This window comes from Pelophylax lessonae (assembly GCF_965119305.1).
Source record: "Pelophylax lessonae genome assembly, chromosome: 6".
In the NCBI taxonomy this organism is placed as follows: Eukaryota; Metazoa; Chordata; class Amphibia; order Anura; family Ranidae; genus Pelophylax; species Pelophylax lessonae.
Window position 1 is genome coordinate 212,083,799 of NC_138773.1, and position 19,272 is coordinate 212,103,070.

At 44.8% G+C, this 19,272-nt stretch overlaps 1 protein-coding gene across 4 annotated transcripts in view; it reads left to right on the forward strand.

Moving 5' to 3' along the window:
- Nucleotides 1-13,012: 13,012 nt before the first annotated feature.
- The window catches only part of ARMC8 (armadillo repeat containing 8), a 231,523-nt gene continuing 225,263 nt past the window's right edge, over nt 13,013-19,272 (forward strand). For 2 of the 4 annotated variants that reach the window (XM_082262386.1, XM_082262388.1), the window contains exon 1: nt 13,013-13,162. In XM_082262386.1, the coding sequence (XP_082118512.1) occupies nt 13,109-13,162 (54 nt within the window). In that variant the 5' untranslated portion in view covers nt 13,013-13,108. The remainder of the gene's footprint in view (nt 13,163-19,272) is intronic. The other 2 variants (XM_082262387.1, XM_082262389.1) reach the window with 1 other exon arrangement.

Here is a 19,272-nt window from a genome sequence, read left to right on the forward strand (position 1 = left end):
TAGCACAGGAGATGGTCAGAGACTGCAGACATAGTACAGGAGATGTTCAGTGACTGCACTGCTCCATGTACAGTCTGATCTCCTATCGCTGTACATTGTCTGCTGAACACTCACAATGATCCTTCCTGATCACCATAAAAGGTGCTGTCAGTGCCCCCACACCACACGTCATTTACTTACTGTGTGACATGGACAATGAGGACAGGTCCCAGACTTTCAGCATGGGCTGTACAGAAGAGGGAGGAGCAGTCCCTCCCTCTCCACCCCACTGATCACAGCTCTGGTTGTTAGGGGGTGGAGTGATCGTTTGTTAGGCGGATAAGGAGGACATGTCAGGCAGTGGTTGGTTGGGACTTGGGAGAGATGAGGGAGCACCAAGCCGGGAAATTTAAGATGAGGTTAGAGAGAGCCAGGCACGCATCCTCCCAGGCCTGCCCTGCCGCCAGACAGCTCAAGTCCAACTCTGCCCCATTAGCATTTGGCTGTCATCTTTTTTACAGGCAGTACAGGCTCAAAGGGCAGCTACTTTTCTCCTCACAACAAGGACTGGGGCTGAGTCCAGGGCAGATATCCCTTTTGCCCTGCGTTAAAGGCAGCCTTGTGCAGGACACACGTTGCAGGTTTTCTGCATCACATCCTAGTGTGAACCGAGGCTTATTAATGCCTTTATAACACAATCAAAAAAGGGCCAGGGCACTGAGGCTAGCAAACAGTCCAGTCTGGCTCTGGTAGCCATGTTGTGCCTGGTAAACCCTCAGCCCTCTAGCTCTGCAGACAGCACCACAACATGGCTGACAGAGCCAGGCTGGACTATCAGTACCAAACTAGCAGTGGAAAATGGTAACCCACTATCCCGGTGTTGAGTGAACAACTTTGCCAGTTGCCACAGTCTCACTTAACCCTATGGCAGCACAGCAGCGGTAAGTGGTTTGTGATTTTAGTCTCTCAGGCAGCAAGCTGAAAGGGAAAGAGGGAGGCTCAGCTTCTCAGCAGCAGCACTGCTACCTTACGTGTTCTCCGCTCCATGCCCCTCCGAAGACAAGTCCAAGGTGGGAATTACAAAGTGTAGAGGCACACGGTCACGGTGGGCAGGACTACAGGCGGCGCCCGCTCTTACTGTGCCTATGATCTGTCAGCCGGGAACCCAGCACAGCCTGGCCGTAACAGAGTGACGTGAGTGCCTGTGCCAGTGTGCCTTACATCGGTCCCGACCTGCTGCATCCACTCGCCATACTGACTGCTGTGCTGCCTGTTGTAGTGGCGCTGGCGCCATGAGAGGCAGCAGGGCAGAGACGCTTTTAATTTTACACTGGTCCTGACCTGCTTCATCCACTCCACTCACCATACTGACTGCTGTGCTGCCTGTTGTAGTGGCGCTGGCAGCATGAGAGGCAGCAGGGCAGAGACGCTTTTAATTTTACACCAGTCCTGACCTGCTGCATCCACTCCACTCACCATACTGACTGCTGTGCTGCCTGTTGTAGTGAGGCTGGCGCCATGAGAGGCAGCAGGGCAGAGACGCTTTTAATTTTACACTGGTCCTGACCTGCTGCATCCACTCCATTTACCATACTGACTGCTGTGCTGCCTGTTGTAGTGGCGCTGGCGCTATGAGAGGCAGCAGGGCAGAGACGCTTTTCATTTTACACCAGTCCTGACCTGCTGCATCCACTCCGCTCACTATACCGACTGCTGTGCTGCCTGTTGTAGAGGCGCTGGTGCCGTGAGAGGCAGCAGGGCAGAGACGCTTTTCAGTTTTGGCAGGAGGCTCTGGGGGGGGGGTTTGAACACCCCAAACCTCGCCCCCCCCCCTTATCTACAGCCCTGCGTGTATCTATAGGTAAAAATCAGCCAAGGGAGTTTACTCCCACTTTGAGGTGGACCAACTTCCTTGTGTCAATAAAAATTTTGTTCTCAATAAAAATGCTCCACTGTAGCAAGATATGACGTCCTATCACAGGGGCAGTAAATCTCCCATGAATTTGATGTGTGAGGACATTCCAAACATGCTATTGAAAGCCTTCATTGATATACCATTGTAGTTGTCAAAACCAGTCAGGAAGTGCCTTTCCTTCATAGTCCTCATATTGGAACAGAATATGTCTACAGAGTTAAAGTGATATTAAAGTCTTTTTTTTTTTTAATAACAAACATTTTATACTTCCTTGCTCTGTGCAGTTGGTTTTGCACAGAGCAGCCCTGATCCTCCTCTTGTCGGGTCCCTCGCCGGGGGTCCTGGCCCCTCCCTGCTGCCGAGTGTCCCCACAGCAAGAAGCTTGCTATGGGGGCATCTGAGCTGAGTCGCTGATCTGTGTGTCTGTTAAGACAAGGAGGTGCGGCTCTGCCCCGTCCTCTCTCCTCATTGGCTCACTGACTTTGATTGACAGCAGTGGGAGCCAATGGCACCCCTCTGCTGTCTCATTTAATGAGGAGGGAGAGTCCCGGACAGCCAAGACTCTCATGCAACATCGCTGGATTGAGATGGGGCTCAGGTAAGTATCAGGGGGGCTTCTGCCTTTTATCAGGCCTTTTTTAAAAATTGTGTAGAGCTTTTTTGGCTTTTGTATGGCTGGACAAACATCCCAGACTGGCCTACGACCTCCTACGTGAACTAAAATCGGACGGGGGACTTGGCCTTGTGGACGTGGCCCTTTACTACAAGACCACGTCCCTCGTATGTATCCTGAACTGGTGTCATGACTCTGCTAGTAAAGTATGGGTTCCATTAGAAAAAACACTGGCGGGCAGAAATCTCGCAGGGGCCCCCTTGATTCCTGCTGGTTCCAGGGGATTATCCGACTGGACCTCCCCCTTGAGTTGATCCTACCTAGCTATGTGGGATTGACTGAAGGTGACGGGCCACTACCCCCCCCCCCCCCCAGACATCCCCCCTGGCACTCTTGGGAGGTTATCCCTGGTTTCCGCCAAGGGAAGAGAAAGGCTTCTGGGGCTCCTATGGGAGAGTTGCTTGTGCTAAATGTGCCCCACAGGGTACTCTACTGCCTCTTACCACTTTACAATCCTCCATAGGTGTCATTCTCTTTGCATCCTGGAGATACTTCCAAGTAATAGATTTTCCTCTGCAAACTGCAACCCCAACTACGGTCTTTTGATACTCTTACCTCTTTTGAAAACTTTGTGTATTAACCTCCCGGATCCTAAATATCTACTATCCATCCCAAATGTACAGGCTAGTGCTGGGCTCGCAGTCATTAACAGGCCCATATTATATTAGGGAATGGGAGAAAGAACTGGGTTAGGAGTTTACCCCCTCTTAATTTCAGAGGATATTTAAATTTACACATTCTTCTTCTGTTAGCTCACATATCCAAGAGTCCTCATAAATGTATTACTAGATGGTACAGAACCCCATCTCATCTAGCTCAAATGGTTTCTGACATCGGACGCCATATGCAAAAGAGGATGTGGACAGCCGGGCACTTTTCTCCATTTGTGGTGGTTTTGTCCAAAGATCAGGGCCTTCTGGGAGGCCATCAACCCGTGGATGAAAAAGATGTCTCTCCGACCCATAGAGAGCCCCCCTCTACACTTTCTTTTCCACAGGGTGCCATTCTCCTTTTATATAAAAAGAGTGCATTAAGATAAAAAAACCTTCTGACTTCTGAACCACAATAGGGTAATTTTGCAACAGCTACAGATTTTTATAATACCCACTAGGTGGTGCACATGATCTATCTGAAGATAGTCTAGTATGTAAAAGAGGAATTCAAGCAGCTTTCTAAGAAATGGGGGAGGTTGAAAGCTCTAGCAACATATAGACAGCAATAAAGTGGTTCTAAAAGCAGAAGGGTTTTTTTCTTCAACGCATTCTCTGCATTAAAGCAAAAAACCTTCTTTATGCAGCCCCCTTATACTTACCTGAGCCCAAACTTGAGCCAGCACTGTGCTCAAGAGCAGCAGCTCTCTCTGCTTTCTTCTCCCTGTATAGAGAGGCAGCAGCAGGAGCCATTGGCTCCCACTGCTGTCACTCACAGCCAGTGAGCAGAGAGTAGGCCAAGCCACGCAGTGTGTGTGTTACTGGACACAGAGAACGCAGCTTGGGATCAAGCCCGCACAAGTGCTCCCATAGCAAGCAGCTTGCTATAGGGTACACTTGGCGGGGGGGGGGGGGGAGCAAAGAGTGCCAGCTGGGGACCCCAGGAGGGTAGAATCAGGGCTGCTCTGTGCATAATCATTCCACAGAGCAGATAATATGACATGTTTTTTTTTTTTTTTAAAAAAGGTTTACAACCACTTTCACAATAAGGACAAAAAAGTCTGCTGCTCTGGGCCCAGCTGTCCAGGGCACCCATCAGAAGATTAAAGCTGCAAGTGTCCAAGTCTGTAAATAAGAATAAGGAAGTTAACTTCTCCCATTTTCCCTATGCCCCAGTCACATGTTTAGAACACAAGGGTATGTACAAAGAACTACTAGACTTGGATGTCCACCCCCATTCAACTCCCAAACGCTTTTAGTCCAAGTCGCAAGCCTTCAACACACACGCCTGGAATATCGGACCAAGAGACCTTCTCAAAAAGCTAGACACCCTCCTTCGCACTAGTCGATCATAACCCTTCCCCATCACATAATGGGTCTCAAGTCTCGCCAAACCACCACTCTATCTCCTACACTAGCCTCTTGATGGTGCATTATTCCCTCCCCCCCTCTCACCCCCCCTCTTACCCCCCTCTTGTGGCAATACAGTGTTCCAACGGTAGTTCCCCCCTCCCCCCCTTCTTTCTCTCTTTTTCTTTCTCTTCCCTCATACCCTCATCTCCCCCCCCCCCACCTTTTTAAGTATACATCACTGCTACTTTACTATTTGGATACCTAAATGTGTTTTTCTCATTAAGGTCAGTTGTCATTGCTAATGTTTTGACACCCTCTCCCAGTTTCCCAACGATGGGTTGAGAGTGTCATTTAAGGTACCTTTATACATCCATGCCTCCAGGCACCCCTCAACATCTACTACTTCCCTTAGAGATATGTATATCATACCCCTACGCTTGTAGCCCACAGATAGTTACGCTATGAGCTTCTAGTTATCATTGCTTAAGTCTATGTAAAGTTTTAACCTTTGTACTAATAACTTTAAAACACTGGATAAGATCTTTTAACATGTACTTGGAGACTTTAGATCAGGGATCCTCAAACTACGGCCCTCCAGCTGTTGCGGAACTACACATCCCATGAGGCATTGTAAAACTCTGACAATCGCAGACATGACTAGGCATGATGGGAATTGTTGTTCCTGAACAACTGGAGGGCCATATTTTGAGGACCCCTGCTTTAGATACTGTTTGTTTCTAAATTTCGAGACAAAATAAAAATATCTTTGAAAAAAAAAGAACACAAGGGAAGAGGGTGGATTTCCATTCATTACCCAACTGGCTGCCAATCAAAGGACCCATCAAAATACCCCCATAGATCAGTTGCCCCATTACAGTACCCCCATAAATCAGTTTCACCATTGTAATGCCCCCAAAAATGAGATGCCCCCCATCAGAATACCACCATAGTTTAGTTGCCCCCATCGGAGTGTCCCTATAGATCAGTTGCCCTATATACTGCCCCCATAGATTAGTTGCCTCATCACAGTGCCCCCATAGTTTAGTTTCCCCATCACAATTCCCCTAAACATCAATTGCCCCTATCACAGTACCCCAGAGATTAGTTGCCCCATCAAAATGCTACCATAGATTTGTTGCCCCATTACAGTTCCCCAGAGATTATTTGCCCCATTAGAATGCCCCCCTGTGTTTAAGCACCAAATTAAATTTTCCCAACCCTGGATGTCACTGCTACCCCTAACAGCCAGGAGAACAGCCCATCTAGTAGGGGTGGTGAGGATATAGAATAATTTGTCGCCAGGATCGCCACAACCTAATGGTTTGCTGTCTCCCTGAGCTAGGGTATGGCATGTGGTAGACCGTGTTAATAAATTACTGGGTGGGGCTGGGCAAGATCCAGCTGTCTTTCTCCATATTGGAACCAATGACAGAATATATGGAAGGTGGAAATCCCTTAGGCATCTACTTAGAGAACTAGGCTGCAAGTTGAAGGGAAGGACCTCAAAGATTATATTTTCTGAAATATTGTCTATGGCATGCACAACACAGGAAAGACAGGGGAGGTTAGAGAACTGAATGCATAGCTAAAGATCTGGTGTAAGGGGGAAGGATTTGGTTTTCTAGAGCACTAGGCTGACTTCTCATTAGCGTGCAACCTATATGCTAAATATGGTTTGCACCTAAATGGAAGTCGCTGTGCTGAGGAAGAGGTTTATGGGAAAGCTGGAGAAGTATTTCAACTAGGATTGGGGGGGGGGGAGGAGTGGGGGGTGAAATATAATTCAATCCAGCAGACAGGTCAGTTAGACATTAATGGAGGATGGAATGGGGATAGATGGGGGGAGGGTTATGGCAGGTGAAAAGAAGGTTTCCATGTTACAAATAGCCATTGGAAACTATAGTGCTATTTGTACTACTAAAAAGATATGCAAAGCACAATAGCAAAATGTGATAATGCATTTAAATGTTTGTTCACCAATTCCAGAAGTCTGCCAAGCAAAATAGGAGAGTTGGAAACTTTGGTGCATGAAGAGAACTAGGATTTAATTGGTATGAATCTTGGCTTTATTCTTCACATGACTGGGCTATTATTATTCCTAGCTATGCTCTTTTTGAAGAGACAGGGTAACAAGGAAAAGTGAAAGAGGATCTCATTGATGGAGAGTGTGATGAGGCTGAAGAATTATGGGTGTAACTGCATATAGATGTTCATACTACAAAGACAAACCATGCAGAGCTTATGACTAATGTTTATATAAAAAAAAATCTGGGTAGCAGTGACCATAAGGTTCCTTTCACACAGGCGTTCCGAATGTCCGTTTTTCCTCCATCCGTTAGTGGATGAAAAACGGACATATATGTATGTCTATGGGCTAGCGGACGTTAGTGGATGATCATCCGCTTCCATTAATGGCACTTTTCCACTGCAAGTACCGCTCGGCTCTACTCGGCCCTGCTTGGCCCTGTTTGGTTTTCCAATGCATGGTACCGCATGGTACGGTGTTGGAACAGTTCGGTACGGTTTGGTATGGTTTGCTTTTCCACTAAAGTAGTACTAAAGTAAGTGGGTGGGATAACAACGATTCTCTGACCAATCAGTGGCTAGTAGTGACAAACAGTCAAGGCTGCATGCAAAGGATTGTGGGATATGGTACCAGTGCGGCCCTGTTGGAACCACAACTGAGGTGGTACTGTTTAAGCGAGCCGTACCGTTCAGTTCCATGTAGTGGAAAAGCGCCGCCGTACCGTACCGAACCGTTCCTACACCGTACCATGCGGTACCAGCAGTGGAAAAGCACAAAAGCGAGCCAAACCGTTCGGTTCCATGCAGTGGAAAAGCGCCATAAGTTACATTTTTTGAGACAGAAGAAAACCCTATTTTTCTTCTATTTAAAAAAAGAAAGGGAATGGACGAAAAGCAGATGTTAGCGGACGGCATCTGCTTACATCCGATCTGCTGACATCCGTTTTAATTACATTAAAATATGCAACCTATGACCCAGGTAGTGGCCTAAAAGGAATTGACATCCATCCTAGTGCCTGGAGAGATTAGAGAGGGACATGGCAAGAAAAGTGTTCCATGAACATCTCATTAAACTGGTCCAGGCCAAGCCAGGATTATGGGACAAAACCTGCCGAGAATATAGTGATTGGATAACCAAAAATAGGCTCTGGGAAGAAATATTTGTGGAGGTGACACCTAACTGGGTAAAGCCCCGTACACACGTACCGAATGTCGGCCGAACGATCGGCCGTCTTTTGTCCGGTGCTGTCCTGTCGGCTGAAAAGTGCAAAAGACTGCACACGAATTTTGTCGGCCAACAACAGCCGACTGCAGAAGTGATGTCATGTGATGGTTAACTTTCCGTGTATTTTTTCTTTTCTGAGCATGCCCAGTCTTGCTAATCTGCTTTTTGTCGGCCGAATTCTGTACTGACTGGCGAACAATCGGCCGTTCTGGTGACGGCCAACAAAAATTTTATAGCCTGCACACCCGATTCTGTTCGGCCGAAAAGTCGCTGTCGGTTGTCGGAAGCATCATACTAACAAGCCGACAATCGGCCGATCGTTCGGCGGCCGAATATTTACGGCCGACAATCGGTACGTGTGTACGGGGCTTAAGTCTGTGGAAAATGTAGCTGTTGGGGGGCTGGCATGCTGAGACTTGTAGTCCACCCATCTCTCATTATTAGCATGCTAAGACTTGTAGTCCACCTATCTGTCACTATTAGCATGCTGAGACTCGTAGTCCACGTATGGGTTTCAAACAGTATACCTTTGTTTCATTTTGGAGTTCTTTCTGTTCATCGTGTCCACTGTTCATTGCTTATTTAGCTAAAAAAAAAAAACGTGACACGATGGAGGTCACAGAGGGACCGCTATAGGCGGAAGCTCAAAGATGAAGCTGATGAAAATCGGAGTGATGCAGGAGCTTATAAAAAGAAAAGAAGCCCTTTCTTTGAAATGGTGGACATCCTAAGAAATGTGATGGGTTTAAGACTGTAAGTAGTAAACTGTCAGTAAAACCTTGGTCTACCCAAAATTAAATTAGTTGGACAAGTAGACCGAATGATAGACTCCTTTTGAACAGTGATAACCCACATAGATCAATGTATTGTAATAATCCACTGTAATGTCCTGTAATCCATCTATCACTATATTACTATTATTTATTACAGTATCAGCTCCAACATTTCTGAGACAGAAGAGGAAGGGGGAGCATGCCCAGGGGATACAGATCAAGAGCCAGAGGATGGAGATAGGAGCTGTAGCAGCTGAGCAGAGTTCAGAACAACCAGCATCTGCCCAAGTGTCCCCACACCCTACAAGAATGCAATGCGCTCCATGGCTGCCACGGAGATGTGTGAACCGGATTCATTGAGAGGCGGGCACACTCCACTGTCATGCGAATTGGATGCAGGGAAACCCGCAAACCCAGCCTAATTAAAAATTGCCTTTCAGCAAAAGAAAAAAAAAAAAAACAGGTATTCAGGAGGTGTCAGGATGGCTTCCGGAATGCCTGACAGCTGCTGCTTAGCCGCACTCACTCACTGAAAAGTGATCCACCCCAGATAGCTTTTCAGAGAATGGGTTAGTGTGAGCTCAGCTTAGGGGGTGATGAGGAGTTATTTAACTGACAATTGAGCGGTCGTGCGACGCTGTACCCAAAATGTCCTTTTTTTCCGCACAAATAGAGCTTTCTTTCTGTGGTATTTGATCGCCTCTGCATTTTTTATTTTTTATTATTATAAACAAAAAAACCCGACAATTTGGGGGAAAAAAAGCCTATATTTTTTACTTTCTGCTATAAAACACATCCAATAAAAAAAAAAATTTAAAAATCAAATTTCTTCATAAATTTAGAGCAATTTGGCATCTGCTACATATTTTTTGGTTAAAAAAAATCCTAATAGGCATATACTTATTGGTTTGTTAAATGTTATAACGTCTACAAACTATGGGATATTTTTGTTTATTTATTCATTTATTACTAGTAATAGTACAATCAATAGTGATCAGCGACTTATAGTTGGCACTTTTTGGGGACCAGTGATACTAATACAGTGATCAGTGCAAAAAAATAAAAAATAATGCACTGTCACTGTACTCATGGCACTGGCTGGGAAGGGGTTAACATCAGGGGCGATCAAAGTGTTAAATGTGTGCCTAGCCAGTGTTTTTCTAAACTGTGGGAGGTGCTTTAACTTGGGGAAGGCATGGAGCCATGTCCCTGCTTTGCAGAGACAGCGGATCCATGCCTTCCCTCCTAACAGAACAGCGATCTGCCTTGTTTTCATAGGCAAACCGCCGTTCTGCCTCTCTCCTTGATCATCTATGCGCGTGCCCTACCCGGAAGAGCTGGATCATGTAGACATGATCTGGCACACAGGTGCCATCCTGTAGCAGTAAAACTGCTATGGGGTGGTTCTGAACTGGTTAAAAATTACTTGCCCCGGGTGCTGAATAGTCTAGGTACCCCAATTCTTTATTATTTTATTTAAAACTTTTTGCAACTTACTGATCATGCCAATGTATCATTTTTACCTAGGGTTACCATGAGACCTGATAAATTGTTTCAAGGGTTCCACCAGGAGACATGTTTTTAAAGGAGATGTAGAGCCAAAGCCCATTTGGTTGTACATCTCCTATGGATCACAGGAGTGAAGTTCGTTTTGCACTCCTCTGACCTGTTTTCAGCAGACAGCGGGCTGAAGTCTGTTCTCTGCTGACGTCACAGAAGTCAGTCCAGGCACCGCGTCATCACGACAATGCTAGCCCACTGATAGACTGAGCCGGCCGCTCCTCGCCTTCCAGTGAGTGAGAAGGGGGCAGAGCAGAGTGCTGTGACTAACAGTCACCAGCTCTCTGCTCGGGGAGCTATCAGAACCGAGTGATCAGCCGTGTTTGATCACTAGGTTCTCAATAGGCGCCGGAAGACAGATGCAGCATCAACCTAGGTAAGTATAAAACGTGGGAAAAAAAGAATCCCATACATCTTTTAATGCACATTTGCATGCATTTGATGTGTGTTTTGATGGTTGTCTTCATGCAATGGACACGCGTTTTTACTGTGAGGTCGCTTCCGTCTTTCTTCAGGCTTTTATGTGCACTGTGATGTGTTGTGGTGCATTTGTGCGAGGTGTTGAGCATTTGTGGTGCCTAAAAATGCAGCATGCTGTACTTTTTCACTTCACTGTAAAGGTGGGCATACACTATACGAACAATCAGCCAAATTCAGTAATTTGGACAGTTCAGTAGTTTTTTGGCCAGTTAATGGGCACAAATTGGTAATCGGTTGTGAAATTTGTGAGACAAAAAAATGAAGGACAAGTTTGGAAACTTTCTGCCGAAGGAAAGAACGATAAATTGAAAGTTTAATGTGTTTCTCATCCAAATTGTTTGCACTGGGGATATGTGAAAAAACGAACAAAAAACTTTGATGGCACGATCATCTGCTCTTACTGCCGGGTGTTTGTTTTTCGAAAATGAGTTTGGACGATTTTTCGTATAGTGTATGGGCAGTATAAGGCTTCTTGTACACTTGGTCGTTATTTACCATGTCAACAATTTGCTGCATTTTGCATTTTCCCTGGTCCAGCGCTTAAAATGTTCCTATCCTGAACAGGATTCTTCCACGTTCAGAAGAGGGAAGTTGAACCTCACCTAACCACAGCAACTCCCAAACTCTGCTAAAAGCCTATGTGTACACGGACTTATAGGCTTTTATGGAGTTGGGTTTAGGAGCTTTGGAAAAACAAAAGAAAACGCCCAAATCTCCTAAACTAATGTACATGGAGTCTAATGGTGTGTACTATAATATCCTGGATTTTGGATTGTCTATGCAGTTGGAATGCAGAGGACTAGAAGCTTCTCCTGCTTATGTTTCCCTGCAGACAGGCTGTGAAAGATCTGGGTCATGTGACAGCCGTACACGATTAGGAAAAAGGTACTTAGATGTTTTTGTTACAATAATTGCAGTACCATCATCCACATACAGAATCTGAGAGGGCATTGTAAATTAAAGTGTGTATTTAGTAACCTCCTGCCCGCACTATAGCTAAACGACGGCTCACATAGCCATAGGGCATCTATGGATGTCCCTCCATGATCGCGCATCAGCACGGATCTGTGATCAAGATAAAGAGCCAATCACAGTGGCTCTTTACCATGTGACCAGCTGTGTCCAATCACACCTGATCGCAGTGTAAACAGTATTATTGGCAGTCCTCTCCTCACGCTGACTACGCATGAGTAGAGGACAGCTGAGAACGGGCAAATCCACACAGGGGACAGCTACACTGATAATCAGGGCACTGATCATCAGTGTTCTGATTATCAGTGCAGCCCCCACAGTGCCGCTTATCAGTGCCCACCATTAGTGCCTATCAGTGCCACATATGGGGTGGCACTGACAGGCTGCACTAATGGGCACTGATGAGGCGGCCCTGATAGGCTGCACTGATTAAGCGGCACTAATGGGCACTGATAGGCTGCACTAATAGGCTAAGATAGGCTGCACTAATAGGCACGTACCCCCTCATCAGAGTCCATCAGTGCCACCTCATCAGTGCCTATTAGTGCAGCCTATCTTAGCCTATTAGTGCAGCCTATCAGTGCCCATTAGTGCCGCCTCATCAGTGCCCATCAGTGCAGCCTATCAGGGCTGCCTCATCAGTGCCCATTAGTGCAGCCTGTATGTGCCACCCCATCAGTGCCTATTAGTGCAGCCTATCAGTGCCCATCAGTACATCCTCATCAGCGCACATCAATGAAGAAGAAAAGCTTCCTATTTAGAACATTTTATAACAGTAAATAAGAAAACTTTTTTTTTTTTTCAAAATGTTCAGTCTTTTTTCGTTTGTGGAGACAAAAATAAAAAAACACAGTGGAGATTAAATACCACCAAAAAAAAAATCTGTTTAAAACAAATGATAAAAATGTTGTTTGGGTACAGCGTTGCATGACCGCGCAATTGTCGTTCAAAGTGCGACCGCTCTGAAAGCTGGCCTGGGCAGGGAGGGGGTGAAGGTGCCTGGTAGGCAAGTGGTTAGGAAGGGTTGATTTGTGTATTGAGAGTTTACTTTACTTCATTAGCACTCTTTGTATTGTGTTCATCCTTACTGGAGATGTGGTGAGGTCCTGAACTCTGTCTACATAATTAGTGCTAAAAAGCATCACTGTGTCCCTTCGCAAAATTCTAATGTAATAAATGATCATGTGTCACCGGTGACAGAGTGGTGTTAGGTGTGTGTCACCCCCCTGCCCATGTGACATGTAAATAAACACATGCCCCGTCCAGCAGTCGTGCTCTGCTCCCTCTAATACCAGCTGTCACTCCATGTAAATCTATTCCACAGCCGCCTCTGCACTTTCCACACAGTCTGAGCCTTTCCTAAAGCATCACAATTTACTTTACTCCGGGAAAAAAATTCGGAGGATTATTTCAAACCATGTATCGTCAGTTCGCTCCTCCGGCGCTCAGCGGTGATTTGGGGTGTATATAAAAAGTGGTGCGGAAAGTGCGGATGTAGGCGGGATGACCAAGATGGCGTGTGTGCTGGAGCCTCCGCTCCGGATGAGCGTGCTGTCTGTGAGTATATGAGCCGGAGAGGCCGCACCCAGCCCGGCCGGGAGGGGGAGAGGGAGCGCTGTGCCTCCGTCCATGGGGGGGAGCAGGAAGGTGGGAGGGGGGTGTAAGGACCGGGGTGGCAGCCGCTCTGTTCTTATAGAGGGCTTCTAGTCCTTCTCACCCGGTGATGGGTGCAACACGACTGCCTGGGGGGGGGGGGGGGGGGCTGCACTCCTGACATGGGGTTACCCATAGCAACAAGTCTGACAGCAGTGCTGTGATTGGCTGCACTAAAGAAGTCCAGCCATGTGTACCTTCAGGTGACCCTACAGCTTACAATCTATTTGTACCACCTGATCTACAGTTACCAAACTAGCTTCTGTGTTCACATGTCACAAGAAACAGAGAAAAAGTCCTCAACCCCCCCCCCTTTTTTTTCTTTAACCCCTCTGGAAGATTTACCCCCCCCCCAATGAACAGGCCATTTTTGTGATATGGAAATGCGGTTCTTTAACTTACAATTGCGACAAATAAAATGTGTCCTTTTTGTTTTTCCCCACAAATCATTTTCTTTTAGTTGTATTTGATCACCTGTGCGTTTTCTATTTTTTGCTCTATAAACTGAAGACAGATTATTAAAAAAAGAAAAAAAAAAATATATATATATATATATATAATATAAAATTATTATTATTATTATTTTTATATATATATATATATATATATATATATATATATATATATATATATATATATATATATATATATATATATATAATGTGTGTGTGTGTGATATATATATATATATATATATATATATATATATATATATATATATATATATATATATATATATATATATATATATAATAAAAAAAAGTATTATTATAATTTATGTATATATGTGTGTGTGTGTGTGTGTGTATATATATATATATATATATATATATATATATATATATATATATATATATATATATATATATATATATATATATATATAATAAAAAAAATGTATTATTATTATAATATATATATATATATATATATATATATATATATATATTATATAAATACTAATATAAAAATAATAATTATATATGTATATATTTTTTTATTCTGCTATATATATCCTCCTAGATTGTAAGCTCTAATGAGTAGGGCCCTCTGATTCCTATTGTATTTGTACTGTCTACCCTCAAGTTATAAAGCGTTTCGTAAACTGTTGGTGCTATATAAATCCTATATAATAATATCTAATAAGATGTAAAAAAAAAAAATCTAATTTCTTCATCAATTTGTATTCTGCATTCTGCTACATATTTTTGGTTAAAAAATTCCCAATAAGTGTATATTGATTGGTTTGCGCAAAAGTTATCGCATCTACAAACTATGGGATATACAATGAGGGAAAAAAATTTGATTCCCTGCAGATTTTGTAAGTTACCCACTTAAAAAGAAATGAAGGATCCATAATTTTAATCATAGGCATATTTTAAATGCTAGAGACAGAATATCAACCAAGAATCCAGGAAAACACATGATACAAATGTTATAAATTAAGTTTCAGTTCAGTGAGTAAAATAAGTATTTGGTCCCCAAGCAAAACCTGACTTAGTACTTGGTGGAGAAACCCTTGTTAGCAAGCACAGAGGTAAGACATTTCTTGTAGTTGGTGACCAGGTTTGCACACATCTCAGGAGGGATTTTGGTCCACTTTTCTTTACAGATCTTCTCTAAATCCTTAAGATTTCATGGCTGTTGCTTGGCAACTCGAAGTTTCAGCTCTGCCCATATATTTTCTATAGGATTAAGGTCTGGAGACTGGTTAGGCAACTCCATAACCTTAATGTGCTTCTTCTTGAGCCACTTCTTTGTTGCCTTGGCGGTATGTTTTGTGTCATTGTCATGCTGGAAGACCCATTCATGACCCATGACTCTGGCTGAGAGAAGAAGGGCCCCCTCAATGTGGCAAATTTGGCCTGTACCAGAGAAACAACCCTAAAGCATAATGTTTCCACCTCTGTGCTTGGTGTTCTTAGAGTCCCAGTCAACATTTTTCTTCCTTCCAGAAAATGTGCTTTTTCTGGATTTGTGGTTGATATTCTGTCTCTATCATCTAAAATACACCTATGATAAAAATTCTAGACCCTTCATTTCTTTGTAAGTGGGCAAATGTACAAAATCCGCAGAGGATCAAATCATTTCCCCACTGTATACTGGAAATTTTTATTCATTATTTTTATTTTTTACTAATTAGAGCGGCGATCAGCAACTTATAGCGGGAATGCGATATTGCGGTGGGCAATTGGACACTAGCTAACACTTTGTGTGGGAATCAGTGACACTAACACAGTGATCAGTGCTAAAACTATGCACTGTCATTGTACTAATAACACTGGCTGGGAGGGGTTCAAACATCAGGCATGATCAAGGGTTAAATGTTTGCCTAGCCAGTAATTTGGTGTAAAGTGTGTGGCGTTTTACTGCTCTTCTCCCACTTCTTTCTCCAGTCCTTCCAGGGCATATCAGGTCGACTCTGATTGGTCAACAGCTACACAGAGCGTCGCTCTAATCCATCCTAGAAGCCAAGCTGAAAGAAGAGGAAGAATAGTGGGGATTTAAAATCTCTGGATCGCTACACGCTAAAACTGCTGTACCTGCTCCCTTCAGACATATAGTAGCAGCTAACCCTTGCAGTGCAGCCATGTTCAGACATGTTTGCAGCCAGTGGTGCCAGCTGTCAAAATACAATAATTACTATGGAAGATCTGTCCATCTGCACTGTATTGTATGGATGGAGGAACTTGTTAGATGACAGTGCTGTGAAAAAGTATTTGCCCCCTTCCTGATTTTTTTTTTTTTTGCATATTTGTGACATTTAAAGTGTTGTTAAACCCAGGACCCCGAATTCTCTATATCTGGTCTCCCACAGAACATGGGAGTGCATATATTTTAGTAAATCTAAACTGCTAAATACCTTTTCTTATCAGCAGTATATAGCTGTCTTGTGACTCCTATAAGTGTCTGGTTAAAGCTTGTAGCAAGAGTTTTTAATTCTACTCTAAAGCCCCTTACACACGTACCGATTGTCGGCCGTAAATATTCGGCCGACGACCAATCGGCCGATTGTAGGCTTGTTAGTATTATGCGTCCGACAGCCGACAGCGCATTTTCGGCCGAACAGAATCTGTCGTGCAAGCATTAAAATTTTTGTATGCCGACACCAGAACGGCCGATTGTTCGCCAGTCAGTACAGATTTCGGCGACAGACAGCTGATTAGCAAGACTGGGCATGCTCAGAAAAGAAAAAAGACAAGGAAAGTTAACCATCACATGACATCACTTCTGCAGTCGGCTGTTGTTGGCCGACAAAATTCGTGTGCAGTCTTTTGCAGTTTTCAACAGACACGACAGCCCTGGACAAAAGACGGCCGATCGTTTGGCCGACGATCGGTACGTGTATACGGGCTTTACTGCTCTTTGAGGCTGCATGACCCCTAGCCCTCTGTTTGGACAGCGCTGATTGGCCCTCTGCTGAACACATGTACTCTCCAGCAATACACCGCAAACTGAGTATGTGCAAAGTAGGGATGCACTGAAATGAAAATTCTGGGCCGAAACTGAAAATGCAGGATGCCCTTGGCTGAAAACCGAAAATGACTTTTTCCCCCAAAATTTTTTAAAATAGATAGAAGAGGGGCATACACCAAAAACAGGCAGCGACGTACACCTGTCGCTGCCACCCTGTCACAGTACATGTACTGTGATGGGTTGGCAAGAGGTTAATTTAATTACCAATGGTATTTGTATTATGAAGCATGAGGGGTTAATGTATGGTCACTGCTGGTCACTCATCTATTAGTGACCGACCAGTGGCAGTTAATTAACCCCTTTGTGCTGCATTAGTGCAACCAGTATCAGTGCAACCAGTGTTAATTAAAGTGGAGTTCCACCCTATTTTTATACTTACCTCCATCTTCTCGCTCCGGGTCACCTGAAAAAGAAATGGATAATCGCATATTTTTTTTTTTTTTTACTTACCTCGTAGCGAAGAAAATATACTTACCTTACTTCCTTCTTCCTCCTTCCTCGGCCGCGGCCCGTCGTCACTTCCTGGCTCTGCAATGATTCCTGGGAGCTGGACGTCATAGCTCCCAGGAATCATTGCGCCTGCAACGGCCCCGACGTCAGTTCCGGGTCACGCGCGTCATCCCCTTCTAAACAGCTTCTGGGCATGCCCAGAAGCTGTGGAGGGGTGATGCGCACGTCCCGGAAGTGACGTCGGGGCCGGCGCAGAGCATCGTGGGACCACAGAAGGCGGAAGAAGACGCCGAAGAGGACGCGCTGGCTTCAAGCTGCCCACATCTGAGATGGCAGCGCTGGACAAGACGTTTGCAAGGTAAGTATTTCGTCTTGCAGGTAAGTGCAACCTGGGACAGATCAGAGGCTAGCCATTGTGGAATGCACTAGCCCTGACTGTCCCGGGGGTATTAAAAAAAAAAAAAAAAAAAAAAAATCCAGGGTGGAACTCCGCTTTAACACTGATACTGGTTGCACTAATGCAGCACAAAGGGGTTAATTAACTGCCACTGGTCGGTCACTAATGGATGAGTGACCAGCAGTGACAATACATTAACCCCTCATGCTTAATAATACAAATACCATTGGTAAGCTGCCTCAGCTCTCCCCCATCCCCCCCACCCCACTGCCTCAGCGTCCCCCTCGACAGTACACCCTCCCCCCCCCCCCCCTCTGGCTCAGCGTCCCTCCTCGGGTGTCCTTCATTCAAAAGAAGCGCCTCTGGCTGGCGGCCCGCCTCCCGGTGATGTCACTAATACGATCTGTGTATGAATGAAGTGACACACCGGGCGGGGTGAGCGGCCGCTAATAGATATAACTATGTGATCCTTCCCTGTCAGCGGGACTGTGTGTGAATGAGAATTGACCTGACACCAGACGGAGGAGCGGCCGCTAATAGCTATAACTATGTGAGCCTTCACTTCCCTGTCAGAGGAGATACATGCCTGACAGGGAAGTGAAGGCTCACATAGTTACAGCTATTAGCGGCCGCTCCCCCCGCCCCCCCGCCCGGTGTCAGGTCAGTTCTCATTCACACACAGTCCCGCTGACAGGGAAGGATCACATAGTTATATCTATTAGTGGCCGCTCGCCCCGCCCTCCCGCCTGGTATATCCCTTCATTCATACAAAGATCGTAGTAGTAGGGACGTCATTGAGAGGCGGGCGGCCTGCCAGAGGCGGGACTTTTAAAACTTGCGCTGCGCCCTCCTCCTTCCTCACGGCGGCCATATTAATTTCGGCAATGTTAACCCATTATCGGCCGAAATGGGATAGGCTCATTTTCGGCCGATAATTTCGGTGCATCCCTAGTGCAAAGTGTCCCAATGCTCTGTTCTTTAAGAGATGGGTTGGGGATAGCGGAAGAAGGGGAGGATCAAAGAAGACCGGATCAAACAGCCTTTTTACACAATGTTCAGGATTAACCCCTTAGGTTCCACAGTGAATGTAACAAGCATGCTTTACTATATATACACACTGATTTTACTGTTGTGGGTTTAGTAACACTTTAAATGATCCGGATCATCAAGCACATTTCAATATTACACAAAGATAATCCGAGTAAATACAAAATGCAGTTTTCAAATTATTTAAATAATTAAGGTAAAAAATCTGTCCAAACATGCCTGGCCTGTGTGAAAAAATAATTGCCCCCCCCACCCTGCCATCAATTCGTGACCTCAAGCTCACTTGGGTTATGTAGTAGGACAATGATTCAAAACACATCAGCAAGTCCACCTCTGATGGGCTCAAAGAAAAAAAAAAAAAAAAACAGGTTTTGGTGTGGCCTAGTCAAGTCTGGACTTTCATCCGACTGAGATGCTGTGGCAGGACTTTAACCGCTTTAAGGGGATTTGCCCCCTTCCTGACCAAGGCCCTATTTTGTGATTCAGCACTGCGTTACTTTAATGTACAATTGCGCGGTCGTGCGATGATGTACTCGTATAAAGTTGATGTGCTTTTTTTCCCCACAAATAGAGCTTTCTTTTGGTGGTATTTGGTCACCTGTGCGATTTTTTTTTTTTATTTTTTTTTTTTTTTGCGCTATAA